The 20,972-nt window shown below is 41.8% G+C and overlaps 1 protein-coding gene across 19 annotated transcripts in view; it reads left to right on the forward strand.

The window, feature by feature from the left end:
* The window catches only part of LOC140486895 (polyhomeotic-like protein 2), a 255,858-nt gene extending 245,850 nt beyond the window's left edge, over positions 1-10,008 (forward strand). For 18 of the 19 annotated variants that reach the window (XM_072585960.1, XM_072585966.1, XM_072585967.1 and 15 more), the window contains 2 exons: positions 184-433; positions 4,090-10,008. In XM_072585960.1, the coding sequence (XP_072442061.1) occupies positions 184-433; positions 4,090-4,244 (405 nt within the window). In that variant the 3' untranslated portion in view covers positions 4,245-10,008. The remainder of the gene's footprint in view (positions 1-183; positions 434-4,089) is intronic. The other variant, XM_072585965.1, reaches the window with a different exon arrangement.
* Positions 10,009-20,972: the final 10,964 nt, after the last annotated feature.

Here is a 20,972-nt window from a genome sequence, read left to right on the forward strand (position 1 = left end):
TGTCATCACTGGGCCAGCATTTATCTTTTGTTCCTAAGCTGCCTTGAATCGCTGCAGTCTTTGTTGTGCAGATCTACCCACAAAGTTGCTAGGTAGGAAGTTTGAGTTTTGATCCCATGACTTACAATTTTGAACTTTGGACTGTTCTTCTGCCACTGCCATGATGTTTACTTCATTTCCCAGCAGCCACCAGCCAACGTAGGGTTAAATCAGGAGGACTCCAGCAGAGGATCAGATAACTCCAGCTATGAGGAACCACTGTCACCCATCTCTGCCAGCTCCTCAACATCTCGGAGGCGCCAGAATGATCGAGAGTTGGATATTCACGATATGAGAGTGCGAGAACCAATGGGAATTGGTCATCACTTTTTGCCCAATGACCCCACCAAGTGGAACGTGGAGGACGTGTGTGAGTTCATCCGTTCACTGCCAGGTATTTTAGTTTCATCAAATGTATTTCGATTTTACTTGGTGGGGGTCAGTTTAAGAAGTTGATTTTATATAAACCTGCTCCTGAAACTTGTACTTATAATATATTCGTTGTTGTTTATGTGCAAATTTGGTTTTCTCTATCTGCCCTTTTTGTTAGGGTCTCTCGATGTTTAGTATGAAAGCCTTTTGTCCCCATAGCTGTAACTCCAACAGTGTGCACATGGCTTCTATACACTGTATCAATGCAACAAACTGAAAGTGTGGAGGTTATGACATGGTCTCATTTGTGTTTCTATACTGAATGGTGTGGAATTTTGAAATGAGCAGTATACAGTGCCCTTAATGTCAGTTTTAAATCCCCCTCTATTAAGAGTACTGACTTCCAAAGATGTACAAATTTCAGGAGTACCAGCCTCTCTCTCTCTCGCGATTGATTGGCTTTTCTTCAGATTGTGCCTGGATAATAGCTGCTGATGAGCACAGAAGACCAACTAATCAGAGTTCACATCCAAGCACTTTAGCTGTGAGGAGAGAGATAAATACAGAGGAACCTCAACATTTGAATAATGAATGTTCGGATGACAGTTTAGCCAAACATCACGACCTTGCATTCTTGTATGGATAGTCCGAAATTCGGATAATCGAATGCCGTTTAATCAAGGTTCCACTGTATTCCCCTCTCTAGCTGTCAGACTAATTACATCACCTCACGTTCTGTCTGTCCTATTCATCATATGTCCTTTCATATTTATTGGATATTCTAAAACATTCCCAAATATAGCAACAGAAGGAAGCCATTCTGTGTTATAAGTTTAGGCTGCCATTCAGTTCAATTATGGTTGATCTTAAGAAAAATCTTGCAGTTTTGAACTTTTTCAGTTGACCTAACCCCAGCAGTTTTATAGAGGAGGAAATGCTTTTTGGACATCATCCCTAAATGACCTACTTTAAGGTTCTGTCTTAAAACATTACAATTGGATCATTCCTGTAGTCCTCAGTAATGGGAATGTAATTGCAGTCTGTGGAACCTTTCCTCAAAATCTTCCCTTTTATTTAGGAGAATCTGTTCTGCATCCCCTCCTGAGGTCAGTATCCCCTCCTTGAGGACAGACTTTGGTATAATGGCAATGTCACTAATAATCCAGAGACCCCACCCAGCTAATGCTTTGTGGACTTGGGTTCAAATCCTACCATAGCGTCTAATGGAATTAGAATTCTACTAATAAATCTTGAAATGTAAAGCTAGTCTCAGTAACAGTAACCATGAAACAGTTATCGGTTGTTAAAGTCTACTCTGTCAATGAGTGATGCACTTGAGTGGTAATGCCACCAGACTAGTAATCCAGAGATCCAAATGGGTTCACATCCCATCTTGGTAGTTAGTGAATTGAAATTTAGTTAATAATTCTGGAATATAAGTTTTTAATATTGGTGATCACATCTTTTAAAAAAAAACCCATCAAGTTCACTAATATCCAAAGTATGTGAGAAGATTTGTAGCTTGGGTGCTCGTTGTTGTGGTTCTGTTCGCCGAGCTGGGAATTTGTGTTGCAGACGTTTCGTCCCCTGTCTAGGTGACATCCTCAGTGCTTGGGAGCCTCCTGTGAAGCGCTTCTGTGATCTTTCCTCCGGTATTTGTAGTGGTTTGAATCTGCCTCTTCCGGTTGTCAGTTCCAGCTGTCCGCTGCAGTGGTCGGTATATTGGGTCCAGGTCGATGTGCTTATTGATTGAATCTGTGGATGAGTGCCATGCCTCTAGGAATTCCCTGGCTGTTCTCTGTTTGGCTTGTCCTATAATAGTAGTGTTGTCCCAGTCGAATTCATGTTGCTGGTCATCTGCGTATGTGGCTACTAAGGATAGCTGGTCATGTTGTTTCGTGGCTAGTTGGTTTTCATGGATGCGGATCGTTAGCTGACTTCCTGTTTGTCCTATGTAGTGTTTTGTGCAGTCCTTACATGGGATTTTGTACACTACATTGGTTTTGCAGTCCCATGCATAGGACAAACAGGAAGACAGCTAACGATCCGTATACACGAACACCAACGAGCCACGAAACGACACGACCAGCTATCCTTAGTAGCCACACACGCAGATGACCAGCAACATGAATTCGACTGGGACAACACTACTATTATAGGACAAGCCAAACAGAGAACAGCCAGGGAATTCCTAGATGCATGACACTCATCCACAGATTCAATCAATAAGCACATCGACCTGGACCCAATATACCGACCACTGCAGCGGACAGCTGGAACTGACAACCGCAAGCGGCAGATTCAAACCACTACAAATACCGGAGGAAAGATCACAGAAGCACTTCACAGGAGGCTCCCAAGCACTGAGGATGTCACCTAGACAGGGGACGAAACATCTGCAACACAAATTCCCAGCACAGTGAACAGAATCACTAATATCCTTTAGTGGAGGAAAGTGTTCCCCAGTCTGGCCAACAGATGACTCGAGACCCACAGTGATGTGATTGGCTCTTAACTGTCCTCTGAAATAGCCTTAGCAAGACACTCTGTTCAAGAACATCAGATGCTAGCCTTGCCAGTGATGCCTACATTCCCATGCAAGAATAAAGTGTAGTGCCCAGAACTAAAGCCAGTTACTCCAGATGGAGTTAGATCAGAGCTTTATAAAACTCTGGCATAATGTTTGTTTCCTTGAGTTACATTCCAAGAACCTTTTTTAAAAAATATTTTGTACTTCTGCATTTCATAGCATGACAGCTTTCTATCCTATCCTTCAATTTCACTTCTCTTAACAGTAGTTCGGACAGAGTTTAAAAATCTCACAACACCAGGTCCAACAGATTTATTTGTAAGTACCAGCTTTGAGTGCTACTCCTTCATCAGGCTACCTGTGAATGGCACGGTGGCTCAGTAGTTACACTGCTGTCTCACAGTGCCAGGGATCCAGGTTCAATTCGTGGGTGACTGTCTGTCTGTGTGGAGTTTGCACATTCTCCCCTTGTCTCTGTGGGTTTCCTCCAGGTGCTCTGGTTTCCTCCCACAGTCTAAAGATGTGCAGGTTAGGTGAATTAGCCATACTAAATTGCCCATAGTGTTCAGGGCTGTGTAGGTTAGGTGTAAATGTAGTCGGGGTAAATGTAGGATAGGGGAATGGGTCTGGGTGGGTTATTCATTGGCAGGTCGGTGTGACGTTTTGGGCCAGATGACCTGTTTCCACACTGTAGGGATTCTATGATTCACCAAGTGGAAGATGAGACCCTTTATGGTTTTATTATACATGGATCATAACCAGTAGGAAACTGTTCCAAAACTTTGCACATCACACTGCACATTTAAGAATATTGAATTGGAAAGGAAGAGTTGCTTAGAGCACTCAGAAACATGACATGCATTGGATTTTATCCTGATAGATACTAAAACAAAGCACTGCGGATGCTGGAGATGTGAAACAAAAGCATTAAGTGTTGGAGAAACTCAGTGATTCTGGCAACATCTATCAGAGAAAGTCATTGCACTTGAAATATTTGTTTTTCTCTCCAAAGATGCTGTCAGACTGGTTGAGCTTCTCCAGCAAATTCTGATTTTAATTTAGCCTGACACTTACAGAAGAGAAAACAGCATTTCATTGAGCGTGTAAATTCCAGGACTGTTAAGTTCTTGTTGTCTGTTTCTCCTCAGGTTGCCAGGAGATTGCTGATGAATTCCGGGCACAGGAAATTGATGGTCAGGCCCTTTTGTTGCTCAAAGAAGATCATCTGATGACTGCCATGAACATTAAGTTAGGGCCGGCTTTGAAAATTTATGCCCGAATCAACATGCTGAAAGATTCTTAACCAAAAGCTATGGGAAATAGAGGAATGTTGGACACCTAGAGGAATGGCTATTCTATAAGCCAAGGTTTCTGGTCACTGTGATGATAGTTCTGTTTGGAAAGAAAACGGAAGTGTTGTACAATAAACTCCAACTGCAATGAGTGCAACACAAAACAATTATTGGCTTCATGAGAAGCTTGCATTCCGGGTACCATTTTTCCTGAATATGGAAAAGGAAGTGCTATTCCATAAGCAAAAATAAATGCAGCAGTATTGGCGCAAGGAGTCTTCTCCCCAATGTGATTCAATGCATTGAGTGTTTAGATGATGATTCTTTTACAGAATGTTGTGAACCTGCCAGTGGTTGGCAATTGGACACCTCACTGACATCCTGAAAATCATTGTTTTTTTTTTGGAACTAGATCTGTCCTGAGGTTGGTCTCTATTTGAATCTGCATGTTTAGAGATTAGACTTGCTGTAGAATGATTTGATAATCAAGATCTATTTTGTGATCTTTTAATGTGCCTGGAATAACAATGGTGCTGTAAAATGACTCTAATTGTAATTGTATAAGACTGGATGATGAAGTATTTGTGTGGATGTTCCTGTTTCTAGAATTTTTAGATCACGTAAAAGAAACAAGTGATTTAATGTTCTGTCTGTGTGGCAGTATTTCCGTTACAAACTACAGCTGAAAACCCTCACCTGTAAATATTCTTTCCCCAACATGCTATAGATTTCATTTTCCACGATCCTTTTTCCCTCTTTCACTTTTTTTCCTGAACTTTTATAATAGTGATTCAGAAATCTGAACAGGCCAGAATTTAGTATTACAACTGAAAATATTGTATTTTACTGCATGGATTAAACCGAAGGGTTAAGATGACATGCAGCTGGCTCTTGTGTGATTTAGTACAAGAGTCTCTGCTGCATTCCCAGGAGGAGTTGGGAATTTACAAAGTGGGAAAAGGACAGAGGCAATTGTGTTCTCACCCAATCCAGTTGCTATTTGTCTACCTGCCAATTAATCCAGGCCACAGCTCTTGAAGATTGATTCTGCGCAGTGAATGGGAGGGACCAGTCACAATCCTGTGCTTGACTTATGGTCACACACACACTTCCATTATATCGGGAGTAGCTTGTCCTCTCTCTCTCTCTCTCTCTCTCTCCCCCCCCCCCCCCCCCCCCCCTCCCCTCGCAACGCCTCCAGTAATCAAATCCCAGAAATACTGAAGCTAATAGCTAGTTTTCCCCCCACCTCCCACTCTGGCACCCAACGTCTGTAAGCTCTAAAACCCCAGAAGCGTTCAAGCTAATTGAGACACTGACTATGTTTGATTTGGAACCTGCAGCTTTGCACCTATTGTTCACTCTCTGCATTCTTCCAGATGAAACCTCCCCACTGTTCTCAATAAACTAGTTTTGGTAGAAGTGGTATGGTCATTAGTGCAGCACAACTGTTACCATTGCTGGCCAAAGCTCAGTGACCAGTTGGATTGTAATAAAAGCAATCTTTTGGCCACTTGCAGAGTTTGGAGTCTTGTATGACAGCACACTGTTTATGGTGCAATACTACCTCCATTCTTATTGATGAATACTATATTTGCTGACCTTAAAGACCAATTAAATTAAAAATAAAGTATGATCTTACAAAGCAAGACATAGAAATGTAGCTTTAACCATTGATCTTTAATGTTGTTAAAGGGACAATATATTTTGGGTGTGCAGCTGGTCACTGGCTTACTTAGTGTTGTGCAAGCAGTTCTAAAACTGAAAATCTGATTTGCTTCAATATTTACATACACAGGAGACTCCCAGAATTCCTTTCTCTTGCTTCACAGTTGCTATAAGTGATTCATTTCAAGTGGCTAACCTTAAAAGAAAAACATTCTACGATCACACGGAGCAACTAAAACATAGAGTTAATTTCTGGTAACTACTTCACACCAGTCACAGAAGTTCAAGTATTAGCTGTCTAACAAACCTTTCTCTTTTTTTTTCTGTTTTATAAGAATTTCATTTCATTTTATTTTTGCCAGAAGCTAAAAGAAAATAAAGTTTCACGAGGAGTCTGAGCGAAGAAAGTTTTTAGCTCCCCTGATAACTTTGCTCAAAACTGGCACATTTGCTTTTGGAAAGTCTGCACTGTTATTTACTTAAAATGTAATAGGTATTGCAAACAATGGATTATGATGTGTTTTGAATTCCTTTTGACCTGGTAACTTATCTGGCAAGGTAGGCAATGTCCTTCTAAATGTTGTGAGTATTCTGAGCTTATGAAATTATGTAGCATTTTAGAGTCTACAAGTCAATCATGCCTTTTCTAATTACAGTGACTGTATTCCACTTGAGGAAACCATCTTTTGTACACTACAAATAGAAAGGCTTCAGATGACCAAAGACATGTTCAAAAATGTGGCTTACCAGATTTGGTCATTTCCCTGTCCTGTTTGTTTTCTCCTTTTAGAGGAAGTACTGTGTTGATTACATTTCAATGTTCATTTGTTCAGGACTTGAATTTGTATGATAAGTCATTTGTAGTTTTTTTTTAAAAAAGCTTTGAATTACTTTTGTGTGTTTTGTGTTTGTATTTTTGTGAAAAAGTATTAGTACTGAAATGTTTATTTGACAAAATGGTATTTGAAAAACTCCTAGCTCAATCCACAGAAACTATATTCAAATAAATAAAATTCCACTGTCCTTTGAGATAGTTACACCTTACAGACCTCTGGCTTAGCTGTGCACTGCCCACTATGGTACTTGCCTGTATTAAACCAGAGTGCAGTTCAGTGATTTCTGTTAGAGAGCAATAGTCAAATGCTACAACTGGTTTCAACAGCCAATGTACAAGACAGGAGAACAACGGAGAAGAGTTGACCAGGATCCCCGATTCTGACCCGTGATCCATATTCCCTAGGTTGTGTTGGCTGACTGAAGTTTGATCAGCAACTTACCCATTGAAGTGATAGAACATTACAGTGCAGTACAGACCCTTCATCCCTCGACATTGCACCAACCTGTGGAACCAATCTGATGCCTATCTATCCTAACTACTCCATTTTCATCCATATGTTTATCTAATAACCATTTAAATGTTCATAAAGTTGATTAGTCTACTACTGTTGCAGGCAGTGCGTTCCATGCCTGTATTACTGAGTGAGTAAAGAAACCACTTCTGACATCTGTCTTATATCTATCACCCCTCAATTTAAAGCTAAGCCCCTTGTGCTAGCCATCACCATTTGAGGAAAAAGGCTCTCACTGTCCACCCTATCCAACCCTCTGATTATCTTCTATGTCTCAATTAAGTCACCTCTCAACCACCTTCTCTCTAACAAAAACAGCTTCCAGCTCCTCCACCTTCCCTCATAAGACCTTCCCTCCATACCTGACAACTTCCTAGTAAATGTCCTCTGCACCCTTTCCAAAGCTTCCACATCCTTCCTGTAATGCAGTAACCAGAACTGTATGTAATACTCCAGGTCTTTCAATATACAATTTCAGTTACATCTTTCTGCTCATCTACACTACAAAGAATCTTACCATTAGCCCAGTAGTCTTTATTCCTGTTGCTCCTTGCAAAGTGAATTACCTCCCCCTTTTTCACATTTAAACTCCATTTGTCACCTCTCAGCCTAGCTCTGCAGCTTATCAATGTCCCTCTGTAACCTGTAACCTGTTCAGCACAATCCACAACTCCACCAACCTTAGTGTCATCTGCAAATTTACTAACCCATCCTTCTATGCCCTCATCTAGGTCACTTATTAAAAATGACAAACCAGAGTGGCCCCAAAACAGATCAATGCAGTACACCACTAGTAACTGAACTCCAGGATGACCAAGTTAAATATCTCTCAACACCAGGTTTATTTGGAAGCACTAGCTTTCGGAGCACTGCTGCTGCTTCAGGTGGTTGTAGAGATGAAAATTGTAAGACACAGAATTTATAGCAAGAGTTTACAGTGTGATGTCACTGAAGTTATATATTGAAAAAGACCTGGATTGTTTAAGTCTGTCATCTTTTAGAATGACCATGTTGGTTTCAGTTCTTTCATACGTAAATCGCAAAATAATCCAGGTCTTTGATATATAATTTCAGTTACTTCACAATGTAAACTTTTTTTGCTATTAATTCTATGCCCTACGATCTTATACTCCACAATCACCTGATGAAAAAGCAGTGCTTTGAAAGCTAGTGCTTCCAAATAAACCTGTTGGACTATAACCTGGTGTTGTGATTTTTAACTTTGTACACCCCAATCCAACACTGGCATCTCCAAATCCAGGGTGACCATTTCCATGAACCACCACCCTCTGTTTTCTTTCAACTAGCCAACTTCTGATCCAAACCACTAAATAACCCTCGATCCCAGGACTCCGTATTTTGTGCACTAACCTACCGTGGGGCACCTTATCAAATGCCTCACTGAAATCCATATACACCACATTAATCACTTTACCCTCATCCACCTGTTTGGTCACCTTATCAAAGAACTCAATAAGGTTTGGAAGGAAGAACCTAGCCATCACAAAACCATGATGGGTACTAAGGTGAGACGCCAAGAGGGCTTCCCACTGTTAATGAAATCAAATCACAGCAAACCAGTTCCTTCAGGAAACAAGGGTGGAAATTTGACAGTGTGGCAGTCTTAAACCTCCAAACAACCCTAACCCCCACCCTGATAGGCTGCTTTCTCTCCAGACACTGCCAGACCTGTTGAGCTTTTCCAGCAATTTCTGTTTTTGTCAAATACTTTGTTCATATTTCATGCTGACAGATCAGAATTCTCAGACTAGTGCTATTCAAAAGTTTACTAATTTGAAATGAGTCAATATTTATACTCAAATCTGTCAAATTTATATTTTACAATCTTTATATTTTACAACCAACAGATTTTACAGATCTGTTGACCTGATTATGGTAGTACAATTTGCCTGCTAAGAACCACAATATGACTCGTTTCCTCAAACATCTCTAATTTTGAGAATATTAGCACGAAAGGAAGCCTTTTGAGTATTTTCAACTGGATATTTCTTTAAAGTGCCATCCTTGGCCTATGACTTCATAAATTGATGTACCCAAGTAGAAAAACACAAAGCAGTGAACAATTCAGGACTAGGAGCTGCTGTTTTGTCAGATAGCATTAAGACTTTTCAGCGAAATTACAAAACTCAGAGTTACTTGAAGAAATTGAGCTGGAACTTAGTTATTTTGCCCTAATTTTTTTTACTAAAATGTAGTAATATGCATTGGTTATAAAATATGCCACGTTTTGTCATTGTTTTTATGTTTTAAAGCCATTCTTGAGACCTCTTGTATTGTTTGAGTGCCTGCCTCAGGTTTTGAATTATATTTCAATGTGCATACACATGTTTTAAAAACAGACAGTTTCGTAAATGAATATCTATTTGCAATACCTGTCCTTATTTCACCAAACCTTTGACTGAGTTTGAGTAGTTGCGGGTCCTCTTGCTGGTGACTGATGTCAATGTGAATTGAAATTGCAATGTTTACATTCCTGAAAGATATCTCAGTTTCCTGTTAACCACCTGTATTGCTAGGTTCAGCGCCTGGTTTTGTTGTCTTTAATAACATTCTCACTGTTACATTACATAAACAGTAAATTCCACACCAAAACTGACAACACAAGCTCCTATGGATGCACTGAGAATAATTACTGAGCTGTTCAATTTGTGCAGAAACACGACCTGATTTAGTAATCTATTACTTTTGACTACAGGTTTTTTTTGTGTTGATACATAATAAATTGATTTTAACAATATTGTTTCTATCCTTTTTTTTGTTTTTTGCTAAATTTTATTGTCTGATTTTAATCAATATGTAGAATCTAAGATGATCCAGGTCAATTAAGTTATTTACAGGTTTGGAAGGGTTAATACTGAGGAAGATCATAATCTCCATCCACACTGATACTACCAGATGGACTTGGGGGCAAGAATGGACTCTGACCTCTGAGCATGTCTAAACATATAATCCTCCTCTATGATCAATGTAACCTGTAACTAGTTTCTACTGTGCAATAAACTGGACTTCTCTAGTTCAACCAGGCAGTGGTTCTCACCCACACCAGCCTGAGCAGGTTCTGCAGTTACCGAAACCTCAGAGGATCATGGCAGTAATCCTCACTGTAAGCAGCAGTTCATACAGTATACTCAGCTGCACCATCATACAACAGCAGAGAGGGCTGAAATACACCATGAGAAGGACATAAAGATGACACCTCTGTGAAGAGTACAGTGAAAAATCAATGGAAGCCACCTCACGTAGGAGTAGTGTTCAATCCATGTGTTTCATTTAAATTGATAAATTGTAGATTGGGGTGCCTCGCCTAAATGATTATAATCTGTACCCAGTTTTTCCCCCTATGCTACACTGAGCAATCCAATATCTTCTATTGCAGGAAGGGGAGTTGAATATTCTGCACCTTTGTTTTTATCCAATTTATTTACCCAACACCAATTTGCATGTGGCTCAGGTAGTAATCTGGACATCATTATCTTGGTGGTTTTGCTTTTTAGTTTAGTCCTGGGTTGCTTCTAATCCCTCAGCAAAATGTTTTTCCAATTGTACAAATGTTGGTGCACACTATCTCCTCCCACTCTCATCACACCAAGTTCCTCTCCAGCCCAAAAGAGATGCCCTGTACCTTGACTCCATAAAAGCAACACAGCCTTCAGGGCTCTTGTCTTTGCTGCAGACAGTATCTACTCCCCTAACAATGCTATCCTCTATTACTATTCCTGCATGGACCGCACACTATGGTCAGTTCACTCATCCTGCCTGAAGTGTGTGCCCTTGAAAACATCAGGAACAAGAACCTCATGGTGGACAATGGCGGAGGCTCCTCCAAGCTAAATTCTAGATCCTCATACCTCCTCCCATGCAGTTACACACTCCTGGCCTTTGCCACATATTTAATTTGATAGTCAATCCCCTTGAAATTATTTCTCTCTCTTTAAAAACATGTACTCTGTCACTTCCTTGACTTGTCAGTGTCCACAACTCTGATTCCAATTTATCCACGGAGTTCAAGTTCCTCAACATCTGACGCTTGTTTCAGCATCCACCAACTCCCACATACTACAGCTGCAACACATCACCTGCCAGCCACCTCTTTATTTAAATAATTTGAATGGCAAATATTTTAAAAGTCAATTTCTTATCTATTCAATTGTAATAGTCTGATTTTAAACTATTTGGCCAATCAGACAGACATGGAATAAATATTCAATCACCTACCTTTTCTCGAGTGCCATCACAGTCTGGCTCTGACAGGCAGAAACCGGTTGAAGGGGGCTCTTTGCTGCTGCCCTTCTCACCGAGGTTAGCTCTCTTCATTCTGATCAGCTTCCACAAGTTCATGGTGAAAGTTGGAATGTGGAGTTGTGGCTGCTATCACATCAATCATGGCATTACCAAATGCAGAGCAGGCTCGAGGGGGTGAGTAGCCTATTAGGTTAGATTCCCTACAGTATGGGAACAGGCCCTTCAGCCCAACAAGTCCACACTAACCCTCCAAGGAGTAACCCACCCAGACCCATTTCTCTCTGACTAATGCACATAACACTATGGGCAATTTCCCATGGCCAATCCACCCTAAACTGCACATGTTTGGACTGTGGGAGGAAACTGGAGCACCTGGAGGAAACCATGCAGACACAGGGAGAATGTACAAACTCCACCTAGTCTCCCAAGGAGGGAATTGAACCCGGATCCCTGGCACTGTGAGGCTGCAGTGGTAACCACCAAGCCACTGTGCTGCCCCTATTCCTGCTCTTAGTTTGTCCCTTTCATAAGACAAACCCAAATGACTAAGAAACTGAGCAGATTATCTATCAATGACAGGGCAGCATGGTGACTCAGTGATTAGCACAGCTGCCTCACAGCACCAGAGACCCAGGTTCGATTCCATCTCCCCAACAACTGTCTATGTGGAGTTTGCACTTTCTTCTCATGTCTGCGTGGGTTTCCTCTTACAGTCCAAAGAATGGCAGGTTAGGTGGATTGGCTATGCTAAATTATGCCCAGTTTCTAGGAATGTACAGGCTACATGAATTAACCTTGGAAAGGGTAAGGGGTGGGTCTGGGTGGGATGCTCTTTGGGGGGGGGTCAGTGTGTTCTCCGGCTAAGATGGCCTACACCCACACTGATGATTTAATGACAACGTTTAGATACAGTACAAAAGAAATGCCACACTGTTGGAGGTGCCATTTTTTCAGTTGAAGTATTGCAAGATTCTATCTCTATCCTTAGGACTTCCAACAATCCCAAAATAGTATTTTAAAAGAATGTCAACTAATGCTGATGTCCAGATCAATCTTTATCCCTGCACCAAGATTACTAAAATAGATTATCTGGCATTTACTTCAGAGTTATTTTCTGGGGCCTTGCTAAAAATTTGAGTTCATTCCACAGTTTGTTCTTGTAGGAAGTAACCCAAGGTTGCAATTATCACCTTGGACTGAGTTTGTAGAAATGAATGTTCTCCCTAAACAGCATTTTAAAATATTCTATAATTATATATTCAATAAATGTAATTTTACTGATTATATATATTTACTAAGCAGTTTTCTTTTTAAATGCACCAGAAATAGGTTTGTATAAATGCACTGCTCAGAGTCAAACTGAACTCAAAAAAATTTTTAAAAAGTGACTGCACTCATTAGTTATAAGTAAAACAGAGGTTTTACTTTGGAGTTTGATAACACTTTGTACACATATTATACAATGTTCAAAAATGTGACATTCTCACTTATGCAACTGAGTGCAATAAGATAACTGAGCTAATAATGTTTTCACAGATTGAATTTTGGCTAGACCATTTTCTATATTCTCTTCTTAGAAAGTTTCAAATGAATTTTCATTACCATCTGAATAAGCAAATCTGAATAATCTCAATTATTATCTCAGTCAAAAGACAGCACCTGCATCAGTTCCTAGGTTACTGCACCAACTACTTACATGCAAAAGGAGTGAGGCTTAAACCTGCAATTTTCCATCTGAGGCAATAATACAAACATGGTGCTGAGCTGAAAGAATGAGATATAGTTCACTGTTACAGTTGTTACATAAGACTAGTTCGCCTGTTTGATTGGCAGTAGTTGAGAGTTAATTGGCTCGGATTGTGAGAGAACTTCCTGTCTAATCCAAACAATCTTCTATCCTGAGGAAGGTACAGATTGTCTGGAGGACAGAGCATGCAGTAGATTTGCTAGTAGACAACTTTACAGCAGCATTGTAAATTGCACCCAGTTTCCAGGGATTTACCATGGCAATATCTTAGAGGCAGTAGTCATCATAACCTTTATGATTGTTTATGACCAACTGCCACTTCCCATGCAGCTCATTGCTAGTCAAGCCTCTCAATTGTCAGCCAGCTGGATGGATTGAGGAGTTAGGCATGAGTACTATCATGCCTTATATGCCACCGATTTTGGAGTCTAGTTTCAAACTGTGAGCCAGTAACATTTTCAGTCCCTAGGAAATATCTGTCTTATTGTAATGAGGCCATCTTCAGGAGTTGTTGCTTGTTTTCAGAATTCTGTCTGCAGAATGATCCCAGCTGGTGGTGCCATTCCACCCATCGTCTCTATGCTGGTTATCCAAATAAACAGGTGGTTAGTACTGCTGCCTCACAGTGCCAGTGACCCGGGTTCAATCCCACCTCAGGTGACTGTGTGTGTGGAGTTTGCATGTTCTCCCCATGTCTGTGTGGATTTCCATCGGGGTGCAGGTCATGTGAATTGACCATGCTAAATTGCCCATAGTGTGAGGTGCATTAGTCAGGGGAAATGTAGAGGAATGGTAATAGGGAAGGCAGATGTATCATTTGTTCTTTATTTGAAAGGCAATATGGGATAAAAGTAGGGAGGTTTTGCTAAAATTATACAAGGCAGTAGTCCGAGCACAGCCATAAAGGGGTGTGGGTGAGTTACTCTTCGGAGGGTCGGTGTGGACTTGTTGAGCCAAATGGCCTGTTTCCACGCTGTGGGGAATCTAATCTAATCTAACAATTCACCCAGTGGCACTCAACTGCCCTTTTCCCATAGTCCTGCAAGTGTATCCTTGCCAGATAAATGATCCAAATGCCCTTTGAAAGGCACAGCTGAATCTGCCTCCACTTCCCCCTGATCAGTGAATTCCACACCCTGACTAACTTCTACATTTAAAAGAAGTTTTTCCTGATGTTGTCATTACTGCTTTTGCCAATTACTTCTAAATCATATTAGTGAATACTCAAGAAAGTCAGCAGATCTGGCAGCATCTGTGGAGACAAACAGTTACAATTTTGAATAGTACTAAAGAATTGATACCAGGCTTGAAATATTAACTCTTTCTCTCTCAACAGATGCTGCCAGACCCACTGGGTTTCTCCTGCACTCCCAGTGTTTGTTTCACAATTCCAGCAGACACAGGATTTTGCTTTCACTTTTAAATCAGTTTCGATTACAGTCAATCCTCCACATTTCAAGCTTTCTGTCAATGGGAACAGTTCCTCCCTATCTGCTTTGTCTAGCTTCTGAACATTTTTGGCAAATCTCATTTCAACATTTTCTTCTCCATTTTTTTCCCTCCCTGTAATCACTGCCGTGAATCTTTTCTCTCTTATGTTGTCACAACCTTCTTAAAAAGTGTGAAATCCATAACTGGACACAATACTTTTGATACAGGTGTAAAATACCTTCCTGAAGAAGGGCTCATGCCCGAAACGTCGATTCTCCTGCTCCTTGGATGCTGCCTGACCTGCTGCGCTTTTCCAGCAACACATTTTCAGCTCTGATCTCCAGCATCTGCAGTCCTCACTTTCTCCTTTCTATTATAGACTCCTATTTGGAAAACCCAGGATTGCACATACCCCACGCTTTCAACCCATCTCCAATGAATTGTGCTCGTTTGGCCCCACACCTGCGTTCACCAAGACGTGGACAGTGAGCAGCAGTGATTATTTGAACATTACATTAACTACTTGGGAGCATAACAAAATTGCAGAAAACTTCAATAATACGACAGTTCACAGAATCCAGACTCTCATTCTTTAGTGTAACAGACATTTCACTGAAACTGGGCTGCAGTTATCACCTCTCTGCTGACATCTAGTGAAAAAAGAAAATCTCACTCAGAGTATATCACTATTGTAATAGTAATAGGTGCCTGAAGTTAGACAGATCGTTAGACAGCTTAAAGCCAGCTACACTGGAACAGGATTTTGCCCTTTGGAGGTTAGCTTGGGACCTGCTTCATCTATCTGCTCTTTATAAGTCATGGCATTTGTCTGTGGTTCAGTAAATGATGGCTATGGTTAGCAGGTAATAGGGGAAGGCAGACATATCCTTTGTCCTTTATTTGAAAGGCAATATGGGATAAAAGTAGGGAGATTTTGCTAAGACTAGTCAGACCACAGCCATAATACTGTAAACATTTTTGGGCCCCTTATCAAAGGAAAGACAGACTGGCAGTGGAGACAGGCTACAGAAGGTTCACTCGGGCTGAGACTAGATATTGAAGGCACTGTCTTAAAAGGTCAGGTCGAGTAGGGTGGGCCTGTGCTCATTGGAATTTAGAAGAATGAGAGGAGACTTTACTAAAACATAAAAGATTCTCAAGGGCTTGACAGGGTAGATGCTGAGACATTACTTCCCTTTGTGGGAGAGTAGAGGACCAAAGGGCACAATCTTAGGGTAAGGAGTCACACATTTACAACAGGGAAGAGGGCTTGTCTCTCTCAGAGGCTAGTCGATCTTTTGAAGTCTACCACAGAGGGTTGAAGTTGGGATGGTAAGTATATACAAGGCTGAGGTGGACAGATTTTTAACCAATAAGGGAATGAAGGGTTATGTGGAAAAGACAGGAAAGTGGAGTTGAGGGTTTTTAGATCAGCAATAAAATTAAAGAATCAATTATTGTTGATTGTTAAATCTTCAATCAGTCAATCGTTGCACAAAAACAAAAGAAGCCCTGTTTGTGCATGAACTATGAATACTTCTGAAATTCCAATGAAACCCCATTTATGATCAGATGGGCCAATGGGTTGAGGAATGGCAAGGTGGAATTTAATTTATATAAATGTGAGGTGCTGCGTTTTAGAAAGGCAAATCAGTATAGGACTTATACACTGAATGGTAAGATCTTGGGGAATGTTGCTGAACAAAAAGTCCTTGAAGTACAGGTTCATGGCTCTTTGAAAGTAGAGTCGCAGGTAGATAGGATAATGAAGAATGCTTTCCTTTATTGGTCAGAATATTGAGTATAGGAGTTGGGAGATTATTTGGGGCTGTTCAGGACATTTGTTAGGACACTTTTGGAATACTGTGTGCAATTCTGGTCTCCCCCCTATCAGAAGGATGTTGTGAAACTTGAAAGGGTTCAGAAAAGATTTACAAGGATGTTGCCAGGGTTGGAGGATCTGAGCTATAGGCTGAGGTTGAATAGGCTGGGGCTGTTTTCTCTGGAGCGTCAGAGGCTGAGGGGTGACCTGAGAGAGGTTTATAAAATCATGAGGGGCATGGATAGGATAAATAGACACAATCTTTTCCCTGAGGTGGGGGAGTTCAGAACTAGAAGGGGTAGGTTTAGGGTGAGAGGGGAAAGATATAAAAGGGACCTGAGGGGCAACTTTTTCCACACAGAGGGTGGCATGTGTATGGAATGAGGAATTGGTGGAGGCTGATTTATTGCAACATTTAAAAGGCATCTGAATGGGTATATGAATAGGAAGGGTTTAGAGAGATATGGGTGAATGCTGGTAAATGGGACTGGATTAATGTAGAATATCTGATCAGCATGGACGATTTAGACTGAAGTGTCTGTGTCTGTGTTGTACATCTCTATGACTCTGTATACCCAGCCTGTATCGGAGTGTAAACAGACTGTGCCCAACCATATCCAAATGTATCCATTGGCTGTGCCCAGATATACCTAGAGATATCTAATTGTGCCAGATATACCTATACCAGTCTGTTAACTCACTCCATTCCAGTTTATTGAGGCTGTGTACCCTGTCATACCTGGGCCATACATGTATTCTTCAAAAATGACAACATTTTTATGCACAGGTTCGAACAAGACTTCTTCTCTCTGCAGGATCTCCAACCAACATTGTACACTAGGTACATTGACGACATTTTCTTCCTCTGGACCCATGGTGAGGAGTCACTGATAAAACTACACAGTGACATCAACAAGTTTCATCCCACCATCAAACTCCCCATGGACTACTCTCGAATTCTTGGACACATGCGTCTCCATCAAGGATGGACACCTCAGCACCACACTCTACCGCAAACCCACAGACAACCTCACAATGCTACACTTCTCCAGCTTCCACCCAAAACATATTAAACAGCCATTCCCTATGGACAAGCCCTACGCATACACCGGATCTGCTCAGATGAGGAGGAACGTGACGGACACCTGGAAGTACTCAAGGATGCCCTCACAAGAACGGGGTACGATGCTCAACTCATCGACTGCCAGTTCCGACGTGCCACAGCAAGGAACCGTAATGACCTCCTCAGGAGACAGACACGTGCTGCAACTGACAGGGTACCCTTCGTTGTTCAGTACTTCCCAGGAGCTGAAAAATTACGCCATGTTCTTCGTGACCTGCAACACATTATCAATGAGGATGAGCACCTCACCAAGACCTTCCCCACACCTCCACTACTTGCCTTTAAACAACCGCCAAATCTCAAACAGATCATTGTTCGTAGCAAGCTGCCCAGCTCTCAGGACAACTCCATACAACCCTGTCACGGTAGGCGCTACAAGACGTGCCAGAGTGTGGACATAGATACCACTATTACACATGGGAACACCTCCCACCTTGTACATGGCAGGTACTCATGTGACTCAGCCAACGTTGTCTATCTTATACGTTGCAGGCAAGGACGCCCGGAGGCATGGTACATTGGGGAAACCGAGCAAAGGCTACGACAACGGATGAATGGGCACCGCACAACAATCAACAGATAGGAGGGTTCCCTCCCAGTTGGGGAACACTTCACTGGTCCAGGACATTCAGCCTCAGACCTTCGGGTGACCATCCTCCAAGGTGGACTTCGGGACAGGCAGCAGAGGAAAGTGGCCGAGCAGAGGCTGATAGCTAAGTTCGGTACAGAGAGAGCCTCAACCGGGATCTTGGGTTAATGTCACATTACAGGTGACCACCATTGCACCACACACACACACACACACACGTCACAGACTTAAGATACTCTGCACTCACTACACACACACACACATTCACTTTCTCACACTCACAACCCCCACCCCAGACAGACAGACACACACAGACAAAGACCCACATGCACACATATATTTTGTGGGGTGAATTTGTACTTGCAGAGTTACATTGTACTTTGCTCAAAAACTGCATACATTCATGTCGAACTCTGAGCTCAAAAACTGCATGAATTTATGTAAAACTCCGTTATCTCACCGTTTAGATTAGAATCAATCTAAACATCATGGCATAGACAGAGCCCACAGGGGGCCAACCCCTTCAACATACTGTCTAGCTATTACCATTGTTAACAGCTAACCCAAGAATGCAACTTTTTTAAAAAAACGTTTTGTGATTTACACATGAAAGAAGTGAAACTATCACTGTATTCTAACAGATGAAAGGCTTAACAGACAATCAATTTTTCAATGTATAATTTCAGTTACATCACACTAAATTTTTGCTATAAATTCTGTTAGGATTGAGCCCTCCACTACCACCTGATGAAGGAGCATCACTCCGAAAGCTAGTGTACTTCCAATTAAACCTGTTGGACTATAACCTGGTGTTGTGTGATTTTTAACTCAAAAAACCTAGATAATAACCCAGGCTGTGAGAATATATCCTCGTCACCCAGAGCATTCCTCAATGTACTCAGGCATACCTTGGTGAATCTGGTACACCTGGGAGTACCCACACTGTGCAAGTGTATCCAGGCTCTGTGGGTATTCATTACCTGGCCTATCCAGGCGTGATGTGGTGTACCTGGCACACCCAAGTGAACTCAACTGTAATCCAGTTTACTCACTACATCTCAGTTTACCCTGGAGTATCCCAGTTTATTCTGCAAAACTCCGTTTACCTGGATGTACCCTGGTTTACCTGGGTGTGAAGGCTATGTGAGCATACCCCATTTTAACCGTGTGAACCCTGTTATTCCCCAGTTTACCCCATTCCCCAGTATACCCCATTATTCCCAGTTTACACCAGTATCTGCCAGTTTACCCCATTATTCCCCAGTTTACCCCATTTTTCCCATTATCCCCCAGTTTACCCTATTATCCCCCAACTTACCCCATTATCCCCCAGTTTACCCCATTATTCCCCAGTTTAACCAATTATCCCTCAGTTTAACCCATTATCCACTAGTTTTCCCCATTATCCCCCAGTTTACCCCATTATTCCCTAGTTTACTCCAGTTTACCCTATTATTCCCCATTATCCCCCAGTTTGCCCCATTATCCCCCAGTTTACCCCATTATCCCCAGTTTACCCCATTATTGCCCAGTTTACCCCATTATCCCTCAGTTTACCCCATTGTCCCCAGTTTTCCCCATTATCCCTCAGTTTACCCCATTATCCCCCAGTTTACCCCATTATTCCCAGTTTACCCCATTATCCCCCAGTTTTCCATATTATCCCCCAGTTTACCCCATTATCCCCTAGTTTACCCCATTACTGCCCAGTTTACCCCATTATTCCCCATTATCCCCAGTTTACCCCATTATTCCCCATTATCCCCCAGTTTTCCCAATTATCTCCCAGTTTACCCCATTATTCCCCAGTTTTCCCAATTATCCCCCAGTTTACCCCATTATTCCCCAGTTTTCCCCATTATTCCCCCAGTTTACCCCATTATTGCCCAGTTTACCCCATTATTCCCCCAGTTTACCCCATTATTCCCCATTATCACCCAGTTTTCCCATTATCCCCTAGTTTACCTCATTATTCCCCATTATCCCCAGTTTACCCCATTATTCCCCATTATCTCCCAGTTTACCCCATTATTCCCCAGTTTTCCCCATTATTCCCCAGTTTACCCCATTATTCTCCATTATTCCCCCAGTTTTCCCCATTATTCTCCATTATTCCCCCAGTTTTCCCCCTTATTCCCCCAGTTTACTCCATTATTCTCCATTATTCCCCCTTATTCCCCCAGTTTACCCCATTATTCTCCATTATTCCCCCAGTTTTCCCCATTATTCTCCATTATTCCCCCAGTTTTCCCCCTTATTCCCCCAGTTTACCCCATTATTCTCCAGTTTACCCCATTATTCCCCATTATCCCCCAGTTTTCCCCATTATTCTCCATTATTCCCCCAGTTTTCCCCCTTATTCCCCCAGTTTACTCCATTATTCTCCATTATTCCCCCTTATTCCCCCAGTTTACCCCATTATTCTCCATTATTCCCCCAGTTTTCCCCATTATTCTCCATTATTCCCCCAGTTTTCCCCCTTATTCCCCCAGTTTACCCCATTATTCTCCATTATTCTCCATTATTCCCCCAGTTTTCCCCCTTATTCCCCCAGTTTTCCCCCTTATTCCCCCAGTTTACCCCATTATTCCCCAGTTTACCCCATTATTCCCCATTATCCCCCAGTTTTCCATATTATCCCCAGTTTACCCCATTACCCCCCATTATCCCCCCATTATTCCCCCAGTATCCCCCCATTATCCCCCCTCCCCCTCCCCGCGGTCCCGGTGTTCCCCGCCCCCCGGGGC

This window comes from Chiloscyllium punctatum, chromosome 16 (genome assembly GCF_047496795.1).
Source record: "Chiloscyllium punctatum isolate Juve2018m chromosome 16, sChiPun1.3, whole genome shotgun sequence".
In the NCBI taxonomy this organism is placed as follows: domain Eukaryota; kingdom Metazoa; phylum Chordata; class Chondrichthyes; order Orectolobiformes; family Hemiscylliidae; genus Chiloscyllium; species Chiloscyllium punctatum.